Source organism: Lemur catta, chromosome 15, assembly GCF_020740605.2.
Source record: "Lemur catta isolate mLemCat1 chromosome 15, mLemCat1.pri, whole genome shotgun sequence".
NCBI lineage: Eukaryota > Metazoa > Chordata > Mammalia > Primates > Lemuridae > Lemur > Lemur catta.
The window spans coordinates 45,296,779-45,319,262 of NC_059142.1; the positions used below are offsets into that span (position 1 = coordinate 45,296,779).

Consider the following 22,484-nt stretch of genomic DNA (forward strand, 5'->3'; position numbering starts at 1 on the left):
GACCCTGAGAGAAGTTTCTGGAACTCCCCTAAGTTTTAGAAGATTTGCCTTACAAAATCCAAGGTCCCATGGACAAACAAGTGTGGGAAGGGTTGCAGACATACAGCTCCCTTTGGAGAGTCACAATGTACATTAGAATAGTATAAAGTCTCTGAGAAGTCCTGCAATTATAAAATCTGTTTAGCTCTGTGTATCCCTTCTCTTACTTAATTGGCCATGCACCGTCTAACATGGTAGTTACAAAAGGTTCTAGAGTGTTTCCATCTAAATTCTCTGGAACCCTGAAGGTTTTTGAAATTGGTTGTTCCAGCTCTGACTACAATGACACCAGTCTCATGCCATGGCTGGTGTCTCCACCATCTTCTCTGTGAGGGTCCTGCCTGTGTCTAACTGCTGCCTTGCTCATCAGCGCCCCCAGCTGGAGGGAAGACTGTTTCTTTGTCCTGGTGCTTAAAGAAGGGATACTTCCCTTAGATACCCAGGGTTAATTATGATGTACAGATAAAGTTATTTCCTAACCAGCTAACCCCTGACTCTCTGACCCCAAAGAAGGGACACTTAAGGACCTTCATTCTCTTAGCTTACATGTTAGATGAAATGACCATATTGTTCTCTATTTCCTTCCAAACAATCCTAGAGGTTTGGTCTAATAAATGCATTCTTCCCGGGACTTGTCCCGACTTTCCTAGTTATGTAATTTAGTGGTTTCTACCACCCCTTGGCTAGGACTCAGTGGAAGGAGCGGGAGGAGAGGCTTGTGAGGAACGGAGGTTATCAGTCTTCACACAGAGCACCCAATGGCTCTTTGGATCATTGCGGAAGCTTGATAAGGCCCAGATTGCAAGTAACATTCCCATCTGAGACAGTTTAGCTGCTTTCAGATAACCTGAGTTCATCTTGGGTGACTAAGGGTGGAACGTTCAACCGTGAGCAGCCTTGACCCTCTTCCCTGGCTAAACCAATCCTGAACAGTCCCATCTCTCACTGTGGCTCAATACTATTAAGGTTGTCACTAAAGAGTCCTTTCATTCTCCCCAGTCTGTTGCCACTTTCTTTTTCTACCTCTTTCATCTAAATAATTAAAATGCTGGGTAAGACTGGACAGCTGACCGCTGCCCTTGTTCTCACCAGTCTAATAGAAAGACGCATCCTGTCTGGCATTGCCTCTTCTTCAGATTCTCTTTTTTTTTTTTTTGAGACAGAGTCTCGCTCTGTTGCCCAGGCTTGAGTGAGTGCCGTGGTGTCAGCCTAGCTCACAGCAACCTCAAACTCCTGGGCTCAAGCGATCCTTCTGCCTCAGCCTCCCGAGTAGCTGGGACTACAGGCACGCACCACCATGCCTGGCTAATTTTTTCTATATAGTTGGCCAGAAAATGTCTTTCTATTTTTAGTAGAGATGGGGTCTCGCTCTTGCTCAGGCTGGTCTCGAACTCCTGAGCTCAAACAATCCGCCCGCCTCGGCCTCCCAGAATGCTAGGATTACAGGCATGAGCCACCACGCCCGGCCTTCAGATTCTTATTAAACGAGGTTTTGGTGGACTAGGGTAGTCATGGCAGCAAAATATATACATACCAACTGTATAGTCTAGGTCACTGTTATCAGCTTCCCATAACTTAAGTTTTCAAATTCCTACAAAAAACAAGAAAGTCCTTTTTCCTTCCTTACTACTGCGGCTGAATTGACACTGCCTACTTAATGTTCATCTTGAAGCACAGACTTTTTTTTTTTAGCTCTGGAAAAACAAAATCAACTACTCTGGAAGGCAGCCAGTCTCCTTGGGCACCTTCCTTTGTGACTTTACAAACTTCAGAAGAACCTGCCGGTTTTGAAGAACTGCTAGAATGATCTGTCCTCTGGAAAATTGTCATTGTGTTGTTCTTTGTTTACTGTATAATTAAGATTTTTCCCATAACCAAGCTGAAGATATTTTTCCACTTCCTAGGCAAATGACATTTTCACATAATTCTAAACACACACAGTCGCTCACAGTGAGGAAAAAGCTTTTATGTCTTGATAACTGTGATAATGCCGAAGCCTTAGATGGCCTTAAATAGAAAGTTCTCTCACCTGGGTTTTGTCACAAATGAGGACAGCATGAGGTCTAAGAAAGAGTCTGGACAGGGAGATGTGAGACCTAGGGGATCCTAGGTATGGACACACTAGTGCTCTGGGCTAATGCTTTCTGAGAAGAGACATTGGTCTGGAGGTTTCAGAGCCCTAGGGACTGCCTCTCTGAGGAAGGGTAGGGTACAGTCATCCTAGCTGGAAGTCTGACATTGGGGACGTTTTGCTTTTGGGCATAAAACAGGAAATAGAGAGCTTGGGAAAGACATCAAGAAGAGGTATTTAGGATTAAAGGATCAGGGGATAAAGAGTCCAATTAAAAAGCATTTGAAACATGAAAAAAGATGAAGGCAATTGAAAGCATCTGGCATAAATCCTAGGAGTAGACCCTGTAGTCAGAGTGAAGGGTGGGCTCTTCCCCCGGGGCTGTTGCGGGCAGAGAGCGTGAGAACATGGCTGAGTCTAAGTCAAGAGGGGCAGCTTCAAAACGCACACTGCGGGCCTGGAGGAGAGCACTGGGGCCAGAGAGAGAAAAATCTGGATTCCTCAGTCACTGGGGAGACGGAAAGAGAAGTTGTCCTATATTTGAGTTGGAAAATAAAAGTGAACCAGCTAGGAACAATGTGACTTCCCCACAGGGAATTAAATCTAGACCCTGGTCTGACATTAAAAGCACCACAACCCACCCTCCAGGCAGCCAGGATCCACCTACATCGCTTGCCCACTGGGCCGGGAATGAGCACATTACAGACTAAATCATGTCCTTCCAAAATGCATACGTTGAAACCCTATGCCCCAATGTTATGGTATTTGGAGGTAGGGCCTTTGAGAGACAATCAGGTTTAGATGAGGTCATGGAGTCCTCATGATGTGATTAGTGAGTGCCCTTATAAGAAGAGACCAGAGAACTTGTTTTCTCTCCTTGCCATGTAAGGACACAGCAACAAGATGGCCACCTGCCAAGCAGAAAGAGAACCCCTCACCAGAAGCTGAATCCTCCAGCACCCTGATCTTGGACTTCCAGCCTCCCCAACGTGAGGAATAATGTCTGTTGTTTAAGGCCCTCAGTCCGTGGCATTTTGTTATAGTAGCCTGAGCTGATGGAGGCAGAGCAGGCATCTGCAGGGGAGTTCTACTTCTCCTCGAGTCCAGCTCAAATGCCACCTTCTCCAGGAAATCTTCTCGTATTTCTCCCCAGCAGAATATCTCCCTCCTACGACCCTCTGTTTGCACTTCAACTATAACTCATATATATATATACATAGGGCTTCCCTGAAACACTAACAATTTTATATTCATCTGCTCCTATTGATTTTTGCCCAACTCTGCCCTGCTCAATCCCATTCTACTTCCTTAGCCAATCCTAACTGAGGCAGGAAGGACCTTCCAGTTGTTCCTACAGGGCACCTGATTGGCCTTAGAGTTATTGTGGCATGTCAACTGCAGGACAGGTTCCTGAGTTATACACATCCCATACCTTCCCTTCCCTTGGCCCAGTGGTGTGTCCCTGTTCTCAAAACAGGGGGCACAGTCTCTGAGACCAATTTTGCCATATAGCTACTTCTCCTCCATCTGGTTACCAGATAGACAACAATCTTTTAGCATAACTATGTCCTATGCAGTACTTGAGGGATCTTTGTACTAAAGATTATCTACTGTTTATCTGACAATTCAAATTTAACTGGATATCCTGTATTTTTACTTACTAGAGCTGACAATCTTATCTTCCCAGCACCACATCCACTAAGTAACCTGCCTAAGAGTGCTATGTCCTGTTCTTCCTGTCTCTTGCCTTGGGGACTGTAGCCCTGTCCTGACACTCAAAGCCCCAGGGGGATGGCTTGGTCAAGAACCATGGTTTCCATTCTGTTGCATTCTGTTTTCAGAACCTAAGCACTTTAATACATATTCTTAAAAAATGAACACAATATCATTATATATTTTCAACTTCATTTCTCTGTTAATATTACCTATATGTTAATGTTACCTACAACTTCCACATTCCATAGTTCTGTCATGAGCTTATGAAGAATAAGTGCCATTGGTTTGGGGTCCAGTCAAGGTGACCGAATTCTAAAGCTCACCAGAACAATAGCTTCCTTGGAATAGTTATATGGACAAGAATTCTCTTTTTCACATAACTATTGATTATATTTCAAATGAAAAATCCAAGCATAAGTTTTCAGGGAAGTGGGACATGGGGTAGCATCAGATATCACTAAATTAAAATAATATCCTGGACAACTGGTACTTTCCAGGCTGATCACAGCAATCTAGTCTGTACTAAAAGGCACTGAGATATATTCTCATTTATTCCCCCCTAGAACTTACATTTTAATGATGGTATCTTCTAGCCTTGCACAATATATGACAATGAACATGTATTGAGTATTTAACAAGCACCAAGCACCAGGCTAAGATTTTGGATTATTTAAGATTTTGGTTATTTAATATAATCCTCACATCACCTTTATGAGATAGTTATTACATTTTCCCCACTTATAGAGGAGGAAATAGAGGCTTAAAGAGTCTGCTAATGGATACTGGAAGCAAGATTCAATCGATTCCAAAGTCTACCTCTCAATGACTGTGCAACTGCTAGAAGCAATAGAACTAGGGAGTGGGGGTGGTGGTAGGGAACCATTTAATGGCCTGCTGTCTACAAGCAATGTGCTGAGAGCTTTCTGTGCATTAGATCTGGGGTTGGCAAACGAGCCTGGGGGCCAAATTTGGCCTGTTGCCTGCCTAGGTGAATATGACCATGCCAATTTGTTTACATGCCATCTATGGCTGCTTTTGCAGTGACAAGAGACTGTATGACCCACAAAGCAGAAGATATTTATAATATGACCCTCTACTGAAAATGTTTTCCGACCTCTATGTTAGATCTTTGACTCCTACTGACAGCTCGAGGAAGGAAGGATTATCCCAATTTTAGAAAAGAGGTCACTTAGATTCAGAAAAGTTAGGATGCTTATTCTAGAGCAGTGGTTCCCTGACTTCAAAAGTTTTAAATTTGCATTATGCCATAGAGTTGCCTCTTTTTTTCAGAGTTAGAGACATTGGTAAGGACATGCTCTACGTTCCTATAATTTCATAAAAGATATTTTAATACCCAAGTATGAGGGGATATAATTACCAACAGTCCTTTAGATGAAATAAATTTAATTTTATGAAAAACTTTGAATATTATTCTTATTTGTTTTTCTATTTTGCAGAGGATAAGTGAGGATATAGTCAGGGATCAGCATGAGTTCAAGTATTGGCAGTTTGGCCCCCAGGCTCGTTTGCCAAAATAACCAAAATCTTAAATAATCCAAAATCTTTTTCTTTTTTTTTTTTCAGTAATAGCTCTAGAGGCTCTTAGGATAGGGAAGAAATTAAGTTATTTCATCAAGCCACAGAGATTGTGTAATCCAGATCTCTAAGTAAAACAGTTTGCACATACACCTTTCCAGTTTCAAGGTTCTCCCCTATCTCCCCTAAGGGATCAGGACACAGCCTGTGAGTCCTATCTTCCCTCAGTAACTACCATCATCTCTTCAATATCGTGTTGCTAGAAACTGTTCTTCTATTATAGCCAACTGTCACCAATAAAGCAGTCAAACTATTTAAAAATTACAAGTAAAAGTTAATTATGTAAAGTGACTATCAAGGCACTTGAAATTAGCATTCATATTCTTGAACAAATGAGAACATTCAAATTATTGCATTATATATAACTATGTAATATCCTACATTTAAATAGTTCTGATTCTGAATTATTCCTCTTTTTAAAAAAATTATTACATTGATAAGACAAGTAATACAAGGGAAGTTCCAATTACTCCACTGATCATAGACAGAATATTTAAAAATAATTAAATAAAACTTACTGTGTATTCTGATTCCACATGTTCATTTGAAGAGGGGAAAGAAGAGAGACAAAATAATGATTTAGACCATGCTTATATGTAATATAAAGCCACAGAATTAACAAATACTGATGAATTACCATTACTAAAAAATGTGCTACAGAAACCTTCCAAAAATTAAACTTTCATAAATACTAAATATCTCCATGTTTGCACTGAAATTCTTTCATATGATACTACTGTGGTTGGGCAGATAAAGGCAGTAAGACTAGATTCAATTTGCCTATAGGTTTGTGGCTAATTAAAAACCAAAGAGTTGGCATTATAAAAGCAGGATTATAGACTAATAATTCCAGCAGAGCATTTCATTAACCACAAAGGAAGTCTTTTGAGTGGAAAAGCAGCTTTTATAACCAATAAGAGCTTGTTATGATGATATTGAAGTGGGATCTTGAATTTTAGTGTGTTCAAGGGCAGGAACCAAACCAAAATTTTTCTGGCTGCAGTTTTTAGTGTAGCATTTAGTGCAGAGAGTTTATTATCATTGCATTACACGTGACAGGGAAGTGATCTTAAAGATTTCCATATTATCTAATAGCAAAGGAAGTAGTTTGGGGCAGAGAGATCCAATAGAGTCTTTTACACAAATTATAGTCAAATTTGGAAGGGAGGAAGGCTATAAAATAAACAAATCAAAAGTTCATAGACAAATCATACCCCCAAATTACCTGGGAATTACTGAGGAAACAGGGGAAAACAAGGACCATAAAACCTCTAGAAATGTCACTAAAAAGATCTTCATCTTCCTTCTCCATAGCTATTTATTACAATCAGTTTAAGAAGAAAGACGGACTGTCTTTGCTTAACCACCTATTCCCTGCCATCCCTGTGTCTCAGTGGTAGGAAAAGCACTGATGCCCTAGGAGTAAGAGAGTGGAGGATGAGGGAGATGTCACAGGGCTCTCACAGGGCCCTGCTTGGATAATCAGCCCTAAATCAGTGAAATCCAGCTACTGCTATGTCCTGGCCTTTGCTACATGTGGCATACTGGTTGTACTAAAGACTTACCTGTAATTGTGTAGGGATAATAATTCCAAGCCTTCTCTGTAACATAAAATATTTTGGGGACAACAGCTCTGGCCCAACTAGGCAGTTTGCTAAGAGGAAAGAAAGAAAAAAAAACAAAAACAATTAGAGTCTGTTCAGAGCCTCACCATGCTACCACATCTTTCTGGATAAGTTGCTGGAGAAATCAGAGGAGTTCTGAGGCATCTGTCCTCTCCACAGCTACCCACTCCCCATCTCTCTGGTCTTAACCATAGCAAGTTGTTTCTTGTGCGTATTCATGTCCTCTCAGAATGTGTGAAGGTAGACAGGGATTCCATAGTTCTGTGAGCCTGTCCTGTTTGATTGGATTTGCAAGGCCATGAGAATTCAGGGCCTAGGAAGTACCATGTTTGGAGGGTTTGGCCAGCCTGGCCTTTGTCTCCTAAGAGGGTTATGGTGGAAGTGGTATAAAGGGATGCTTAAGCCCAAATATGGGGTGGACAGAGGCAAATGTTAGAGACAGGCTTAAGCCTGGCAACCCACGAGTGACCTTTGAAAAATGGACAAAAGCAACAGAGAGTAGCAACTTAGAGATATGAAGAAGAACAAAATATAGCTCCTCCATGACTGTAGTGGGTTGAATTGTGTCTCCCCAAAAGATAGGTCCATGTCTTAACCTTCAGTACCTGTGAATATGACCTAATTTGGAAACAGGGTCTTTGCAGATGTAATTAAGTTAAGGATCACAAGATAAAGTCATCCTGGATATAGGGTGAGCCCTAACTCCAATGCCTGGTATCCTTATAAGAGGAAGGAGAGAGAGATTTGAGACTCAGGGGCACACGGGGACAGAGACAGGAGAGATGCAGCTGCAAGCCCAGGAACACCAGAGGATAGGAGAGAGGCATGGAGCAGACTTTCCCTTGGAGCTCCCAGAACTGCGAGAAGATAAATTTGTGTGGTTTTAAGCCACCCAGTTTGTGGCAATTTGTTGTGGTTTATTAGGCAACTAATAAAATAACAGCGTCAATCCTCTGGATTGAGGAAGGGCCTGGGCAGCCATTTGCAGAAAACAAATTCTCAAAAGACACAAGTCCCAGGGTCTTTTGTAAACCAAATACTGATGAAATTTTGTTTTACTTTGTTTTTCTTCAGAGGCAAACCCTTTAGAATAGTGCAGCTCCAAAGAATGCCTTAAAGATTACAATTAAATATATGATTTTATCTATTCCTTAAAATATATCTACATGATTGTGCTTTCCCCCAGCACTGTAACCAAGGGATTCTGTCTTTCTAGAGGTTATCATTTGCTTCTTTCCTATTCTGGTGCCTACCACTAAGCATCCAGGACGCCAGTGTCTACCAGTAGATCAGTCCCAGGGAAATGGAGTAGGCTCTCAGCTCCTCAGGGCTGCATGTTGGCAATAAAAACTCTCAAGAAGCAATTTTGAATTCCAAGCTGATGGAAGTAGGAAAAATGGGGACGTCGAGCTAATAGAACCCCAAATCCCAAACCCCTCTTGGATGTGGACTCTATGAGACAACCAGAGCCAGTAAAATACTGTGTACCTTGTGTGTCTTCTCAAATTGTTTCTCTTATGTCTGACAGTATCCAGGCCTGGCTTTTGAAAAGACAAATATGTATTCTCAATGGCTAGCCAGACCTAACTCAGGGCTCTGTGCTGTTCATCAGGGTTAAAACAAATGGAAAGCAAAGCTCCCCCAAATTTGGGTGGGTGGCAGACGAAGGTCACTGGTCTCAGGTGGGCAATGGGAGTCATGAGCTGGAGCAGTTTTGTAATTCACATACCAATTCTTCTTGCTGCTCTAACGCAGAATTTTTTACTCCTATAAAATCACCTCTGCAGTAACTGCTCATTTACCTTACGTTCACACTGCTTCAAAGGACGAGGCTGCTCCCTGACATGGGGTTGTTATAGCTTTTGCAGAGGATCTATTCTATCAGTCACTCAAGTTGGAGTGCAACTCAGGTTGACATTAAGAGTAAGAAAATTAGGCTGTGCGCGGTGGGGCTCATGCCTGTAATCCCAGCACTTTGGGAGGCCAAGGTGGGAGGACTGCTTGAGATCTGGAGTTTGAGAACAGCCTGGGCAGCATAGCGAGACCCCGTCTCTACAAAATACAGAAAAATCAGCCAGGTGTGGTGGCGTGTGCCTGCAGTCCCTGCTACTCAGGAGGCTGAGGCAGGAAGATTGCTTGAGCCCAGAAGCCCAAGAGCTTGAGGTTGCAGTGAGCTATGGTCATGCCACTGCCCTCATGCCTAGGCAACAAAGAGAGACCCTGTCTCCAAAATAAACAAATAAAGAGAAAGAAAATCACATTAGCTTGCTTGTGGGAAATGGCCATAAGCAAAACTTCCTGAGGGTTCTTTCCCAAATGACCCCCAGAGCCTAGAGCAATATGCAATGGGTAGTGTTGGAAGTTGTGGATTTTAGTCACAGGCAAATGGTTTTCTTGTGCTTTTAATGGACTGAAACAGGGCTGCAGAATCTCCCGAAAGTGAACAAGGCGTTGTTTAGCTTAGACAAAGTGCCTGTGTCTCCCTACAGCATTACAGCCCACACCCCACTATTCTCCTGTGGGCAGGCATTCCATCTCCATGGCACACCTCACATTCACTAGGCTACTTGTTGCGCCCAAGTACCTCCTCTCCCCTCTCCTCATTCCCACAGCACCTTAAAAACCTCCCAGCAGAACCACATTCCTAAGCAACAATCATATTCTGGAAGGGACATGGAAAACACTGGCAATTTTCCATTCACGTGAGACTTTTCCTGTTCATAAATGGGTCATCAGGACTCCAGATTCTAGAATCTTTATTTTAGCTGTTTCATCCACCAACTTATGCAGATATGCAGCACTATAGTCAATTATTATACCTTTTCCAATAAGATGGCCTAAAAAAACACAATCATTTAGCCAACGCTGATACAATTTTATATGACTCTTTTAATTAGTCTGGAAAGGGGGCCCTTCTGGTATTTAGCAGGTCAGGTGCAGGAGGCGTTTGCAACAAGTTCCAGGATATGCTATTTAAATATTTTTAAGCCCACTAACAGACCTTCTCTCAGCCACCAATTTCCCCAGAGCGCATCATTATTTCAATCATTTGTCTGAAAAAGTAAAATTTATTTTTCCCTGCAGCAATGATTTAGCATGGCTTGCAAAGAAAGTGGAATTAAATTAGTCCCCGCTGTGGCTGTCACTTACATGATGTATACTGTCACACAGCCTACCATTCTAAGAAACCTGTCACTCAAACTCACTACTAAGTGTCAAACAAGAGCAGCAAGTCTGAATCCTGTCTTCTTGGTCCACGGGCCAGAATCAAGCCTCCCAATAGCCCATCTTGTCAAGGCTTGGACTTTAGAGGAACTGAGGAAGAAGAGGGACAGAAATCGAAAGCCTTTATGGAATCTAGAAACATGCTGTCATGTAATGATACCACACTTGCATCACACCCCTTTGTCATTGCCTCCCAAACATAAGACTTTTCAGAAGGTTTGGCTTCTTACTTTTAAATGTTGGTATAAAATAGAACATATCAGGTGGCCAACTCCTCTGGTTTACCTGGGACTTCTCTGATTTTAGCATTGAAAGTCCCACATGCCAGGAAATCCCTCAAGTCCTGGGCAAACTAGGACAGTTGGTCACCCTAGAGCAGTGGTTCTTACTAGAGGAAGATTTTGCCCCCTGTGAGAAATCTGGCAGTGTCTGGAGACATTTCTGAGTGTCACAATGGTGGGGGGATGCTGCTGGCACTTAGTGGGTAGAGGTCAGGGATGCTGCTGAACCTCCTACAAGGCACAGGGCAGCCCCGTAACCCCAAATAATTATCAGGCCCAAATGTCCACAGTAACGAGTTTAGAAACCTGATAATCTCTCATCTCACAGATTCCCCCAATGTTCCCTAAATCACAGCTGACCCAATAAGAAGGCCCCAGGGGCAGGCAAAGTCTAAAATGGTCTTAGGTTAGGGTGTTTATCAACTTCATAAAGAGCTTCTGGAACCAAAATCTAAACCATCCTTCCATTAGAACCGTCCTTCTGGCACTTTACAATCCAGATTATCACAAAATTCCCCCTGGTATCTAATCTCACATTGTAATTTATGCTCATTTGGGATTTGCTCCAGGAGGTTTTGAATATCATTAGGCCAAATGTGGTCGAAATGGAGTCTAATTTCATCTTCTCAACAGGGGTCAGAATTATGACGGTCATAACTGGAAATCTTGGACTTTAAACCTTCACCAGTAGAAAAGACATTCCTAGGATTTTCTCCTAAACAGCGTACCTAAAACCTGCCACTTTCTGTACTGACATTATGCTCAAATAACTGCAGCTCATTTTAAATAGGACTCCACAACTTTCATATCCTCATTTCCCACAAAATAGCCCATGAAGAATATTCTGACCCCTTGTTTAGTCTTCGCGCTGAAAGCTGGCATTTGACAAATGTTTGATAATAATCAATTGCTCCCATCTAGTTCTCTGTACTGAGGTCTTTAAATTTCTTCTCCAGCTACTCTGATTCATTTACTCTTCTAAATGGTTGTTTTGGCTTGTCTTTTAGATGTACTCTTAATGTAATTGTTTGCATGGCAGTAAAGAGGTGAGCAGTGTCTGGACCAGAGCTGTCACCAGTGGGAGGCTGGGTCACCAGGGCTTCACCCACAGGGACAGTCCAGAAATCGAGTTCCTTGAACTTGACACCCGGACCCCGCCACCCATCTCCCTACTTAAAAAGACAGTTTGTGTCAGGATTCTGGGAAAAAGGGCCTGGTTCCTGCAGGTTCTTGGAAGGCTCTGCTTGGACAGCAGCAGGGTAATGTGGCCAGCATGCTGGGAAGCCCTTGGCGAGGTGGTCACACGTGTCCACATCATCCCTCAGCAGTGAGGCAGGACCAAGGTGGAAAACCACTCAGCTGGATGTTCTCTAAGATCCCAAACAGGCCTAAACATCCCATTTCTAGGATTTCCTATGGGTGTAGTTGAGGGAGCAGATGGCAGGGTGGGCCTGGTAGCACGAGAGCCCCTGGCATGTCCTTGCATATTGAGATGGGGACAGAAGGGAATAGCACAGACTGACAAGTGTGTGAGGAGGAAGCACCTCACTTGCTCTATTATCTCCCATAGCACTTATTGCTTTCTAAAATATATATGCATATTCTCCCTATACATAAATAATGTAACCTATACTATAAATAATTATATAGACTATGTAAAATTATATATTCTAAAATACATAACGTTTTTACCTATTATGGCAATTGTGCATTGTCTGTCATTCCTGACTGGAATGCAAATCCCGCCAGGGTGGGGATCTTTGTTCTGTTGCATCCCCAGCACCTAGAACAGTGCCTGGCATACAGCAGGTGCTAAAAAAATATTTTTGGAATGAAGATTGTCTCTATATATTCAGAAGTTGATAATGACCAGGAAGATTTTTTGAAAATAGCATGGAAATAAGCTGTTAGGTGAGAATCTATGGCTCTGACACCTTCTCTGTTCCCTGTTGCCTGGGGAGTGAGCTCTCCCAAAGCCACTTAAGTTCCAGGCTTTGAGCTTACTGTGGGGAAGATCTGGGAAATGGATCTATTTGCCCAGCAGATTTGGGAGAGCTGGGATGATCGGAAGAGGAAATGGGAGAGAGAGACCCATGCCATGGCAACAAGGTCCTACCAACGAGCTGTTAGGTAAAGGGACCAGCTGGTGGCTTTGCATGCCCAGTTGAAAAGGGTTCATGACTTACGGAAGCTTCACCCTCTCCTACCCAAAGCCACCAGAGGCCAGGAGAGATTACTATGGAAGACCAGGGCCACCTAGCAGGGAAAATGTTCTCTCCGTGCAAATTGATGCAGGCATTAGGTGGGATCACCGTTAGAAGCTGGCAACCCTCCCTGACTGGCAGCTGCCAGCACAGCCTAATTAATCCAGCAGCCGGGGTGGTGAAGAACACGACACTTCATGGCTGAAAAACAAACCTAAAAATAGCCTCCATCTTTTCTCCAAGGCCCCTCCTGCCCTCACCCCATTCCCTCCCTTCCTGGGCTGCAGTGGGAAGGGATTGGAGAGCGAAAATAAAAGGTGACAAAAGAAAAGCCCACCCAGCTGAAACAAGGATTTTTGAAGACAAGCCAAGAAATATCACTTATTTGGTTAACTGCACTAGATCAAAGTCCCAAGCACAACCACCAAATGTACTATTGCATTCGTTCTAATGTAAATGTACTAATGCATTAGTACTAATACACCAAATGTATTAGGCAACCACCAAAATGTACTGTGCACCCAACAGTGCATCAGGTGCTGCAGGAAAGGCCAGAGGATGGAGCGACTCCATGATCCCTGGAAATGAGAGGCAAGTACTAAAAGGATGAATGGCATTTTAAAAGGACACTAGAACCAATTAAAAAACTGGCAAAGGAATAGACATTTCTCCAAAGAAGAAATGCAAATGGCCAATGAACACATGAAGAGATGCTCAACATCGTTAGTCATTAGAGAAATGCAAATCGAGATACCACTTCACACCCAGCAGGATGACTATAATCAAAAGACAGATGATAGTAAGTGTCGGTGATTATGCAGAGAAATTGGAAACCTCATGCGTTCTTTTTTTTTTTTTTTTTTGAGACACAGTCTTGCTCTGTTGCCCGGGATAGAGTGAGTGCCGTGGCATCAGCCTAGCTCACAGCAACCTCAAACTCCTGGGCTTAAGCGATCCTCCTGCCTCAGCCTCCCAAGTAGCTGGGACTACAGGCATGCGCCACCATGCCCGGCTAATTTTTTCTATATATATATATATATATATATATATATATATATATATATATATATATATATATATATTTTTTTTTTTTTTTTTTTTTAGTTGGCCAGATAATTTCTTTCTATTTTTAGTAGAGACGGGGTCTCACTCTTGCTCAGGCTGGTCTCAAACTCCTGACCTCGAGCGATCCACCCGCCTCGGCCTCCCAGAGTGCTAGGATTACAGGCATGAGCCACCACGCCCAGCCCCTCATGTGTTCTTAGTGGGAATGTAAAATAGTGCAGCCACTTTGGAAAACAGTGTGGCAGTTCCTCTCCCCACTCACTGGTCTGGGAACCCAATGGGATACTTATGTTTGAGACTTTGGAACAAGTGATGGGAAGAAAAAAGGGACAATTTAGATGCACCCAGGGCAGCTGTGCTGCTGATGGCTGGAGGCAGTGGAGGTGTTGGTCAGTAAGGGCAGAATGAAGAAGCCATCTGGTCCTGTTTAAAGATGGTTGTAATCACTGGGTTCTTGCCCTCTGCAGCTGCCTTGATTCCTGCTCCTTCTTAAGCCTCCAGATAATTCTGTGGGCCGCCACCATCTTTCCACAAAGTGTCCTTTCTGCTTGAGACAGACTCATTTTCTTCTGCTGGCAACCGAGACTCTTGACTGAGAGAGCCTCACACCTCCTTTTTGGCTTGTCTCCCACTCAGCCCCAACGGACAACTTACACACCAGCCAAAGTGGACCGATCGTTGACAGATGGATGTTTCTCTTTGCTTGGTGATAATAATCATTGTTGAATCCAACTCCCTTTTGAACAATTTTCTGATTTCCACATTAACTGGAGAGTAGGCCCTGATTACACAGGCTCTGAATATTTCCAGTGCCTCTAATAATTACTTTGGGTCATCAATCAATGAGGCAGTTCCTGAATGTGATTTAGCTTCCCATACAGATGGATGTAAGGGACAGAATCCACTTACTCTGCCAGCTCATGAATCCAGGTCCACAGGTCAACAATATTACTCTGTGTAAAGCACTAAACAGGCACTGGGAACACCTTAGTTACTGACTGTTCATCTCTCAGGAAACCATTGCCTGTGGACACTCACAAGATGGGCAGAGGGACTCATAAATGCTGGAACCAACTGGCCTTGGACCCTACCTTGATTAGAAGGCAAGGACTATGGCCATGTCTTCAGGCATTCCCTCCAATACCTGCACGATTTGTTGCATATCGTAGATTTCCATAAATACTCATTTAATGAATTACAAATGATGAAGCAGCCTCACCAATATGGCATTCACATGACTCGTTGGTGGCTCTAGGTTGTGACTACTAAGTAATGGGTTTGGTTTTCTTTTTGATTATGAGAATTCATCTTATTAATTCATTGTTATGTCATGCCAATTTTTTCCTTTCTCTCTTGCCAAATGATAATCATCTTTGTTCTAAAATATGTGCCCATACTCTACCAAATATGCCCAGAGCCTTTTAAATTAGGAAATGACAGACCTAGTTTAAACTTGTGTAAAAGGACCTCTTTTCTCTCTGCCTCACTGGAGGAGAATCAGGATAATGTCTGATACATAGTTTGAGTACAGAAAATTATGGTTGAAAGGATCTTCCAGGTTAGGTTGCCCACCTGACCCAACCACCCAGTATGTTCAACCACCTATTTGATGTTTGAATCTGCCCGAGGACACCCTGATGAGTAGGGTCCCACTCACACTGGACGATCTCCAGCAACAGTAGAATCTACTATAAGGCACCCTATTGCATTCTCAGATGGCTTGCATGCTTGGAAATTTCTTTCTTGCACCTAAATCTTTCTCCTGGCATTCCTACCCATTAGTCTTGGTCCCATTGGTCCTGCTAAGGTCTTACAGCATACGTAGATCTGATTCTTCTCCATGTAATAGCACCATGATACACCCAGAGTCTAGCTTTTCCAGGTTAAACATCCTTTGCATCTTCAGTCATTCTTCCTATCACTTGAGTATCTAGTCCTTTTCTCTAGACATACTTTGTCTATATCCATTTAAAAGTGTCCCACATAGGAACAGACAAAAATATTCCAGGTATGTTCTGACTAGTGAAAAAATTGGGCAGGATTATCAAGTACATGGTTTTAGATATTTTATTTTACTTTTATTGATGTAGTTGAAGAATAATGTTTGCATCTACATATCTATTACATGTACATATATATACATACACAATAATGATGTATATTTGTGTGTGTATATATATAATTGCTTCATATTGATTTGTCAACCAAAATCACCGTTTTTCTTTCAAATATGCCAATGCAAAGTTATAAATCCTTCATCTCACACTTATACAATTGGTATTTTTAGATTCAAAGATAGAACCATATACCTGCCCCTATTTAATTTCATCTTGATAGAAAATGACCCATAATTCCAAACTACTGAAGTTTTCCTGGATCCTCATTTAGTCTTTCAAATTTACCATCCTTCCTAGATATGGGTTTCCCAAGACTTTGGAAAAGATATCTACATGTTTAGCCAGATATTGGTTAAAAAAATCCAGTAGAGCTAAGTTCAGACTTCTAAATTACGTTACTAAGTTACATTATTTCTTAGTCACACTAGAATTTTCTCTCTTTGTTGACACTATCATCATCTGTACCTTTTAGGTTATTCAATCAGTCACTAATCTACCCAATTTTGACAGCAACCAGGTTATATTTTTCTACCCAGTTTACTTTATAATTCCTCTCCCTCCCCAAAAGTAACCACTAGCCTGAGGGTGGCTTGTCCATGTTTTGATGCTTTTACTACATTTGTGGTTATCTGTAAATAATATATATAACTGTATTCATTGTATGTATATTTTAGACATTGATATAAAAAGCATCATGCTATTAATATGTGTGTATACATATATTTTTGTTTGTTTTTTGTAGCTTACCTATTGTACACTGTATTATGCCTTTGAAATTTATCAAAGTATATCTGTTATCTGGCTCATTAAGTTGAATTACGATGGAATTTTCCATTATGTGAATGTACCATAAGGTATTCCTATTCACAAATATGTGGATTGTTTCCATTCATTTTCCATTACATACAGTGTTAGAATTAGTCTCCTGGTACATGGTTCCTTGTGCACGGTGCAAGAATTTCTCTAGGGTTCTATTTAGAAAAAGAATTGTTAGGTGGAATGTACAACTATTTTCAACTTTTCTAATTGTTCTCAATTGTTCTCTAAAGAGGTGGTATCAGTTTACACTTTTTACCCACAGTAGAAGTGAGTTGGTTTCCCATATCCTCGTCTACCCCTGGTGTTATCAGAGTTTCTGACTTTCGCCAACCTGATGTGTGTGGAGGCTCATGCCTATAATCCTAGCACTCTGGGAGGCCAAGGCAGGAGGATCGCTTGAGCTCAGGAGTTCGAGATCAGCCTGAGCAAGAGTGAGACCCCATCTCTACTAAAAATAGAAAAAATAGCTGGGTGTGGTGGCGCACGCCTGTAGTCCCAGTTACTCAGGAGGCTGAGGCAGGAGGATCACTTGAGCTCAGGAGTTTGAGGTTGCCATGAGCTATGATGACGCCACTGCACTCTAGCCAGGGTGACAGAGTGAGACTCTGTCTCAAAAAAAAAGTGGTGATAATAAGGATCCTTATTTTGTTCCTGACTTTACTGTAAACAAGTACATGGAATGATTTATTAAATGTTAATTTAATAAGTTTCGGGGATAAATTTGGTTAGGTAATTGTATATTATTATTATTATACTTTGAAGTATTTCATTTGCTAATTTTTATATAGGATTTTCATGTCTATGCTCTTAACTGAGATTGGTTTTTACGTTTCCTTTCTGTACTGGTATTGTTTAGTTTTGAAACTAAAGCTCAAGTGTTGGGCACTCTTCATTGTCTTCTCAGAAGTCACTCCCCATCCTTTCCCTCTTTCTTAAAAGCAGATCATGCTCCCTTGAACATATTTCTGTTTTTATCAGGGAGGAAAATCTTATGTTTCATTGGCCAGAACTAGGTCACATGGCCCTTCCTAGCTGTAAGGGTGGCTGGGAACATATCTGACATTTCAATTTATTTTACCAAATTTATGTTTTCTTTTATCATGCTTTTTGTAGGGTTTTCTTTTTATTCCCTTGCTTTCTATGGATTAATCAAGTTTTCTCTTGGAAGTTACCTGATGTTTTACTATTCCTTCAGAGGTCAATTTTACATGTTGAATATGTATGCATATTTGCCCTAAAATATCTAAAATTAATCAACATCTGTCTCCAATTTCCAAATAATATTAGCCCCTTAGAGTGTTTTTTACTGTACTTACCACCCTCCCATCTTCTGTGTTATTGTTGTTATTTAGATTTCATGAATATACTCCCAACTAGTCATTAGTCTTCTTAAAACATTTTATGCTCATTCAGATTTGTGCAGATATTTACCAATTTCTTTGTTTATTAGTAGTTCTAGATACTCCCTCCTTCTTCCTGGGCTCAGATTCCTCTTCTTTAAGTATATGCTTTAGTAGTTCTTTCAATGTGGGTCTCTGAGTAGTAACCTCCCTTAACCCTTAATTGTTCAAAACTATTTTTATGCCTGATTCTCAGTTCTAGCTCTCCATTTATGTGGGCCTGGGGCCATACTTCCTGTCCCCGTTGGGTATGGCATGCTCAGCCCCTAGATGTCAGGGCCTATGTGGCTCTGATGTGCCCCAACTTCCTTAACATTGGCGGTTCTGCTTTCCATTCCACTTTGTATTTGCCTCTTTAGTTCTAGTCCCTGAGGATTTCCCTGTCTTTGTTTTGAGCTCAGCTTTATATAGTTCTGTTTCATCCTGTGTTTTTCATGGGAAGTGGGGGACGGTCCCCATTAATCTTTTTAGTTACCCTTACTGGAAGTCCACATCTTCTATTTATAACAAATTTCCCTCTTACTAATGTTCATTACTCGCCTTTAAAGTAAATATCATAGAAATATGATATGATAAAACAGACATGACAGGGACAGCTGGACACTTGCTATTCTGTTTTAGCAAAAGTTATAGTTTCTAAAATTTTTCATGATTTTGGTACCTAGGGAACATTCCCCAGGCAATAACTTGGGAGAATGCGATTGTTTGCCAAGAAATGGAATTTTCCATGGGTTTCTATTTTACTGCATCTCCCTCACTTTTCTTTGCTCTGCAGAGGTGATCCCTGAGGAGAAACCTGCTCAATATTTGATTTACACCCTCTGCACTAAGAATGCCAAAGCAGCACATTGGAAGGAAGCCATACCCAGGCCAGATCCGCAGCTCAGCTACTCCTGCAAACCAACAGCTGGCTGGAGGCTGAACTGGTTCCAAACCCTGGGAATTTACAGCTACTAACAGATGAATGGGATCAATCTCATTTGCATTTCATCGTGACTCAGGAATTCCCTGGTACTGCATCTCTGGGCAAATTAAAAGGCATCGGTTTAATCAGCCCAAGTACTTCACTGTCAGGACACTGGCCTGGGAGACTTCCATCCACCCTAATGACAGGACTCAAAGTCCCTCATCAAGAAGAAATAGTCCACTTCTGCCAGAATGGAGTCAGGGTGAGACCAGTGAAATCCAAATATGGCTATCCTCAGAGACGTCTGACCATGTCCAAGGCACTGAGAATTGACAAAGTAGTCATAGGGGTCTGAATGAAGTGGGGGCACTGGCCAGCCAGTGTGTTGGAAATACTTTCTGGATTATCACATATGGGCATATTGGAGAGGCCACAGGCAGGCGAGACAATATTCATGGAAAAACTGACATAAGACTCATTTGCTGGAGAGTTAATTTCAATAAAATGTATTTCATGTGGCATCTAACTACAAATATTCTGACTTAGAAAAGGACTGAATGGAAAAAGATAGACTGGATGGGGGTATACAGTGGGGAGAAGATCAGATAAGCCCTAATAATCAATTATGCCATTAATGATGAGAAAATAATAATAGATTAAACAATATATTTTGCAAAGCAGAAGTAGCAGTCTTGATTAGTACTGCTTTGTAATCCTGGAGGTATTCCCCTTCCAAAAGAAGACTGACAACCTTTACCTTGGGAAGGATGGGTCCACTTGAGAAATGGAAGCCACCTTATCCATCACACATCACTTTGGTCACAGGTGACTGACTGTTCATTTTGTCATTTCCTTTTTTGGACACCTGAGTGGGTCACCCAGTAGCAAGTAGAAATCTTACTAAGCGAAGACCCAAAGGCACACTGCCACCCTCAACACTTCTCTACAATGTATAGGCAGAGCCTATATACTAAACCAAGGGAAAAGACAAAGTCCTTTAATTCTTAAGATTAGATTTCATCTTAATGAGTCACCAAAGGAGTGGGAAAGATAAGCGAAAGCTCCTCCTTGTGAAAATGCAGTTGGAGACTATTTTGCAGAATGCAGGAGATGGGTATTCTGGTTTCAGAAGCAATGAGATTGGTGGTTGTAGAGGGTGGACATGGTGACTTTCCAAGTGACCCTTTTATTCAAGACACTCACTGCTTCCACCTGGTCATGCCGTGGGGTCCAGTGGGAGGGGTCTTGTGTGGAACACAGCTGCCATGACTCACCTGTTGAGATACACCCGCTTCTCAGTGAACTGCCCGTTGCCATGGTGAGGGTCCTCAAAGGGCTCATTCTGCACAACCTCTACCCCTTCTCCCCGGTCGCTCTGTTCATGGCTGTGTTTGCTGATCATGTACAGCTGTCCGATTTTGTACTATAAAACACACAGAGACAGGGACACAGAGGTCAGTGCCACAGCTTGCCTTCAACACCCCCCAACCCCACCAACCATGGCTCGGCGAGCAACTAATAACATCAGCACCTTCTGCTGAGAAGAGAAAGTGGCCACATGGGCCTAATGTTACTTTTCCTCAGGAGCCAGGGAGAGAACTAGCTGTGAGTCGAATGTAGAAACAGCATGTTCCTGTGAACGTTTTGCATCACCTTGGCAATGCTCACTGGGGTGGCTGGCGGGCTTTAAGATTTGGCAGCGACCAAGCTTTGGGAAAGGGGACACTGGGGTCTCCCTCTCCATTCTGGCCCAACAGGGCTAAATGGAGCTAAAGCCCTGTTTGGTTCAGCCAAAGACAGCCCAGGGTGTGTTATTTCTGTCCCTGCTTTCTGCCTAATTAACAGCATTGCTGTGCACAGAGGATTAGATATCACCTGTTTCTTCTATCCCCTCTCTCAAAGTGCTCAACTCTCCTGGAGGCCTCTGTCCCCTAGAATAGTGGTTCAAACATGGCTGGACATTAGAATCACCTGGAAGCTTCTAACAGCTCCAGATGCCCAGGCTCTAACCTTGAGTAAAGCCAGGGCTAAGAGCCTGTGTTGCAGAAGCCTGACCCACACTGAGGACTGTCTACAGTATCTTTAACTCCTTTTCATCCAGTTCCATGAACAGTGTGGAGCCTTCCAGCCTGAGGTCCCAGGAGCCACATGTCTTGCACTAAAATGATAATATGGAGCAAGATAAAATGTGAACAGAAAATGTTTGAGCCAATCCATTCTCCTTCCTGCCTCTCTGAAAACCTCAGGCCCAGTAGGCATTTCTTCCCCCAGTGGACTTTCAAAGTGGCAAAACTAATTTGATGGGGAGTGGCATGGTAAAACAACTTTTGCATGAGGGACAACACTGCTCAGAGTCAGGACGAAGGACATTGTGATCCTGCTGGGGTCCCTCCCGCAGATTCAGTGTGAACCAACACTGACACAGTATTGTTACCACCGAGGCCTCTGGGAGGGGAGAAAGGGCCCTGAGTTTGCAACAAGCTAATGACGACTCTGGGTCAGTCCCCAAAGAACCCAGGCCAGCAGGGACGCAGGGCCCCTGTCTGTGTGTGAGAGAGAGAGAAACATATTTTAAGTTAAGGGAGCAGGTGAAATGTGCAAGTCCAAAGTGCAGTCAGTTCCACAGCTGAGAGGACACATGTCCCCAAGGTGTCTCTTTCATTCTAAGGCAGGTGCAGGGAGGGGAGTGTGAAGAAGCTCTGGCAGGCTCTGCTCTGCAGCCAGCCCGGGGGACTGGCCCTGTCACCATGACAATGGAAGCCAGCTGGCTGGGTCTTCTTGAAGGGCTGCACTTCCTGTCGGTGCCACGTTCCTCTCCAGAATGGTCTGTTTTTAAAATGCTTTTAATGTGAGAGTGCATGTGAGTGTGCGTGTGTGTGCACGTGAGAGCTGAGGGAGCGGGAGGAGCACTGGGGATAAGAGCAAAAAGAGGAAAGAGGAAGCTGAAAGATAAAATCAATTTTTACAACGAATTTTAGGATCAGAAGCTTGACCTGGTCCATAACTGCTTTGACTTTTGCTCATAAAGACTAAAGACTCCTTCATGGAGGAAGACAGGATGAAAAAGCTTATGGATTGGAGATTGGTGCTATACCTGTGAGAGCAACACTCTGCCTTATGCAGACGGCACATGAGCCTGTCACAGGGCACCCACCTGCCCAGTGGGTACAGATTTCACTGACAGTTGCTTTGGACTTGGAGTTCAAAACATAAATGTTTACATACAATGGAATGTTATTCAGCCATAAAAAAGAATGAAGTACCAATACTGAAACTCCTTAGTGGGTATTAAGAGCTGAACTGTAACCCTCAAAATTCATATGATGACATCCTAACCCCCAGTACCTCAAAATATGACTTTATTTGGTGATAGGGTCTGTACCAAGGTAATTATGTTAAAATGAGGTCATTGGGATGAG

General features: G+C 42.5%; 1 protein-coding gene across 2 annotated transcripts in view; it reads right to left on the minus strand.

The window, feature by feature from the left end:
* The window catches only part of PITPNC1 (phosphatidylinositol transfer protein cytoplasmic 1), a 231,428-nt gene that overhangs the window by 98,192 nt on the left and 110,752 nt on the right, over nucleotides 1-22,484 (minus strand). For both annotated transcript variants that reach the window (XM_045525869.1, XM_045525868.1), the window contains exons 2-4: nucleotides 20,340-20,488; nucleotides 6,988-7,076; nucleotides 5,941-5,948 (exon numbers count right to left, since the gene is read on the minus strand). In XM_045525869.1, coding sequence (XP_045381825.1) covers nucleotides 5,941-5,948; nucleotides 6,988-7,076; nucleotides 20,340-20,488 — 246 coding nt within the window. The remainder of the gene's footprint in view (nucleotides 1-5,940; nucleotides 5,949-6,987; nucleotides 7,077-20,339; nucleotides 20,489-22,484) is intronic.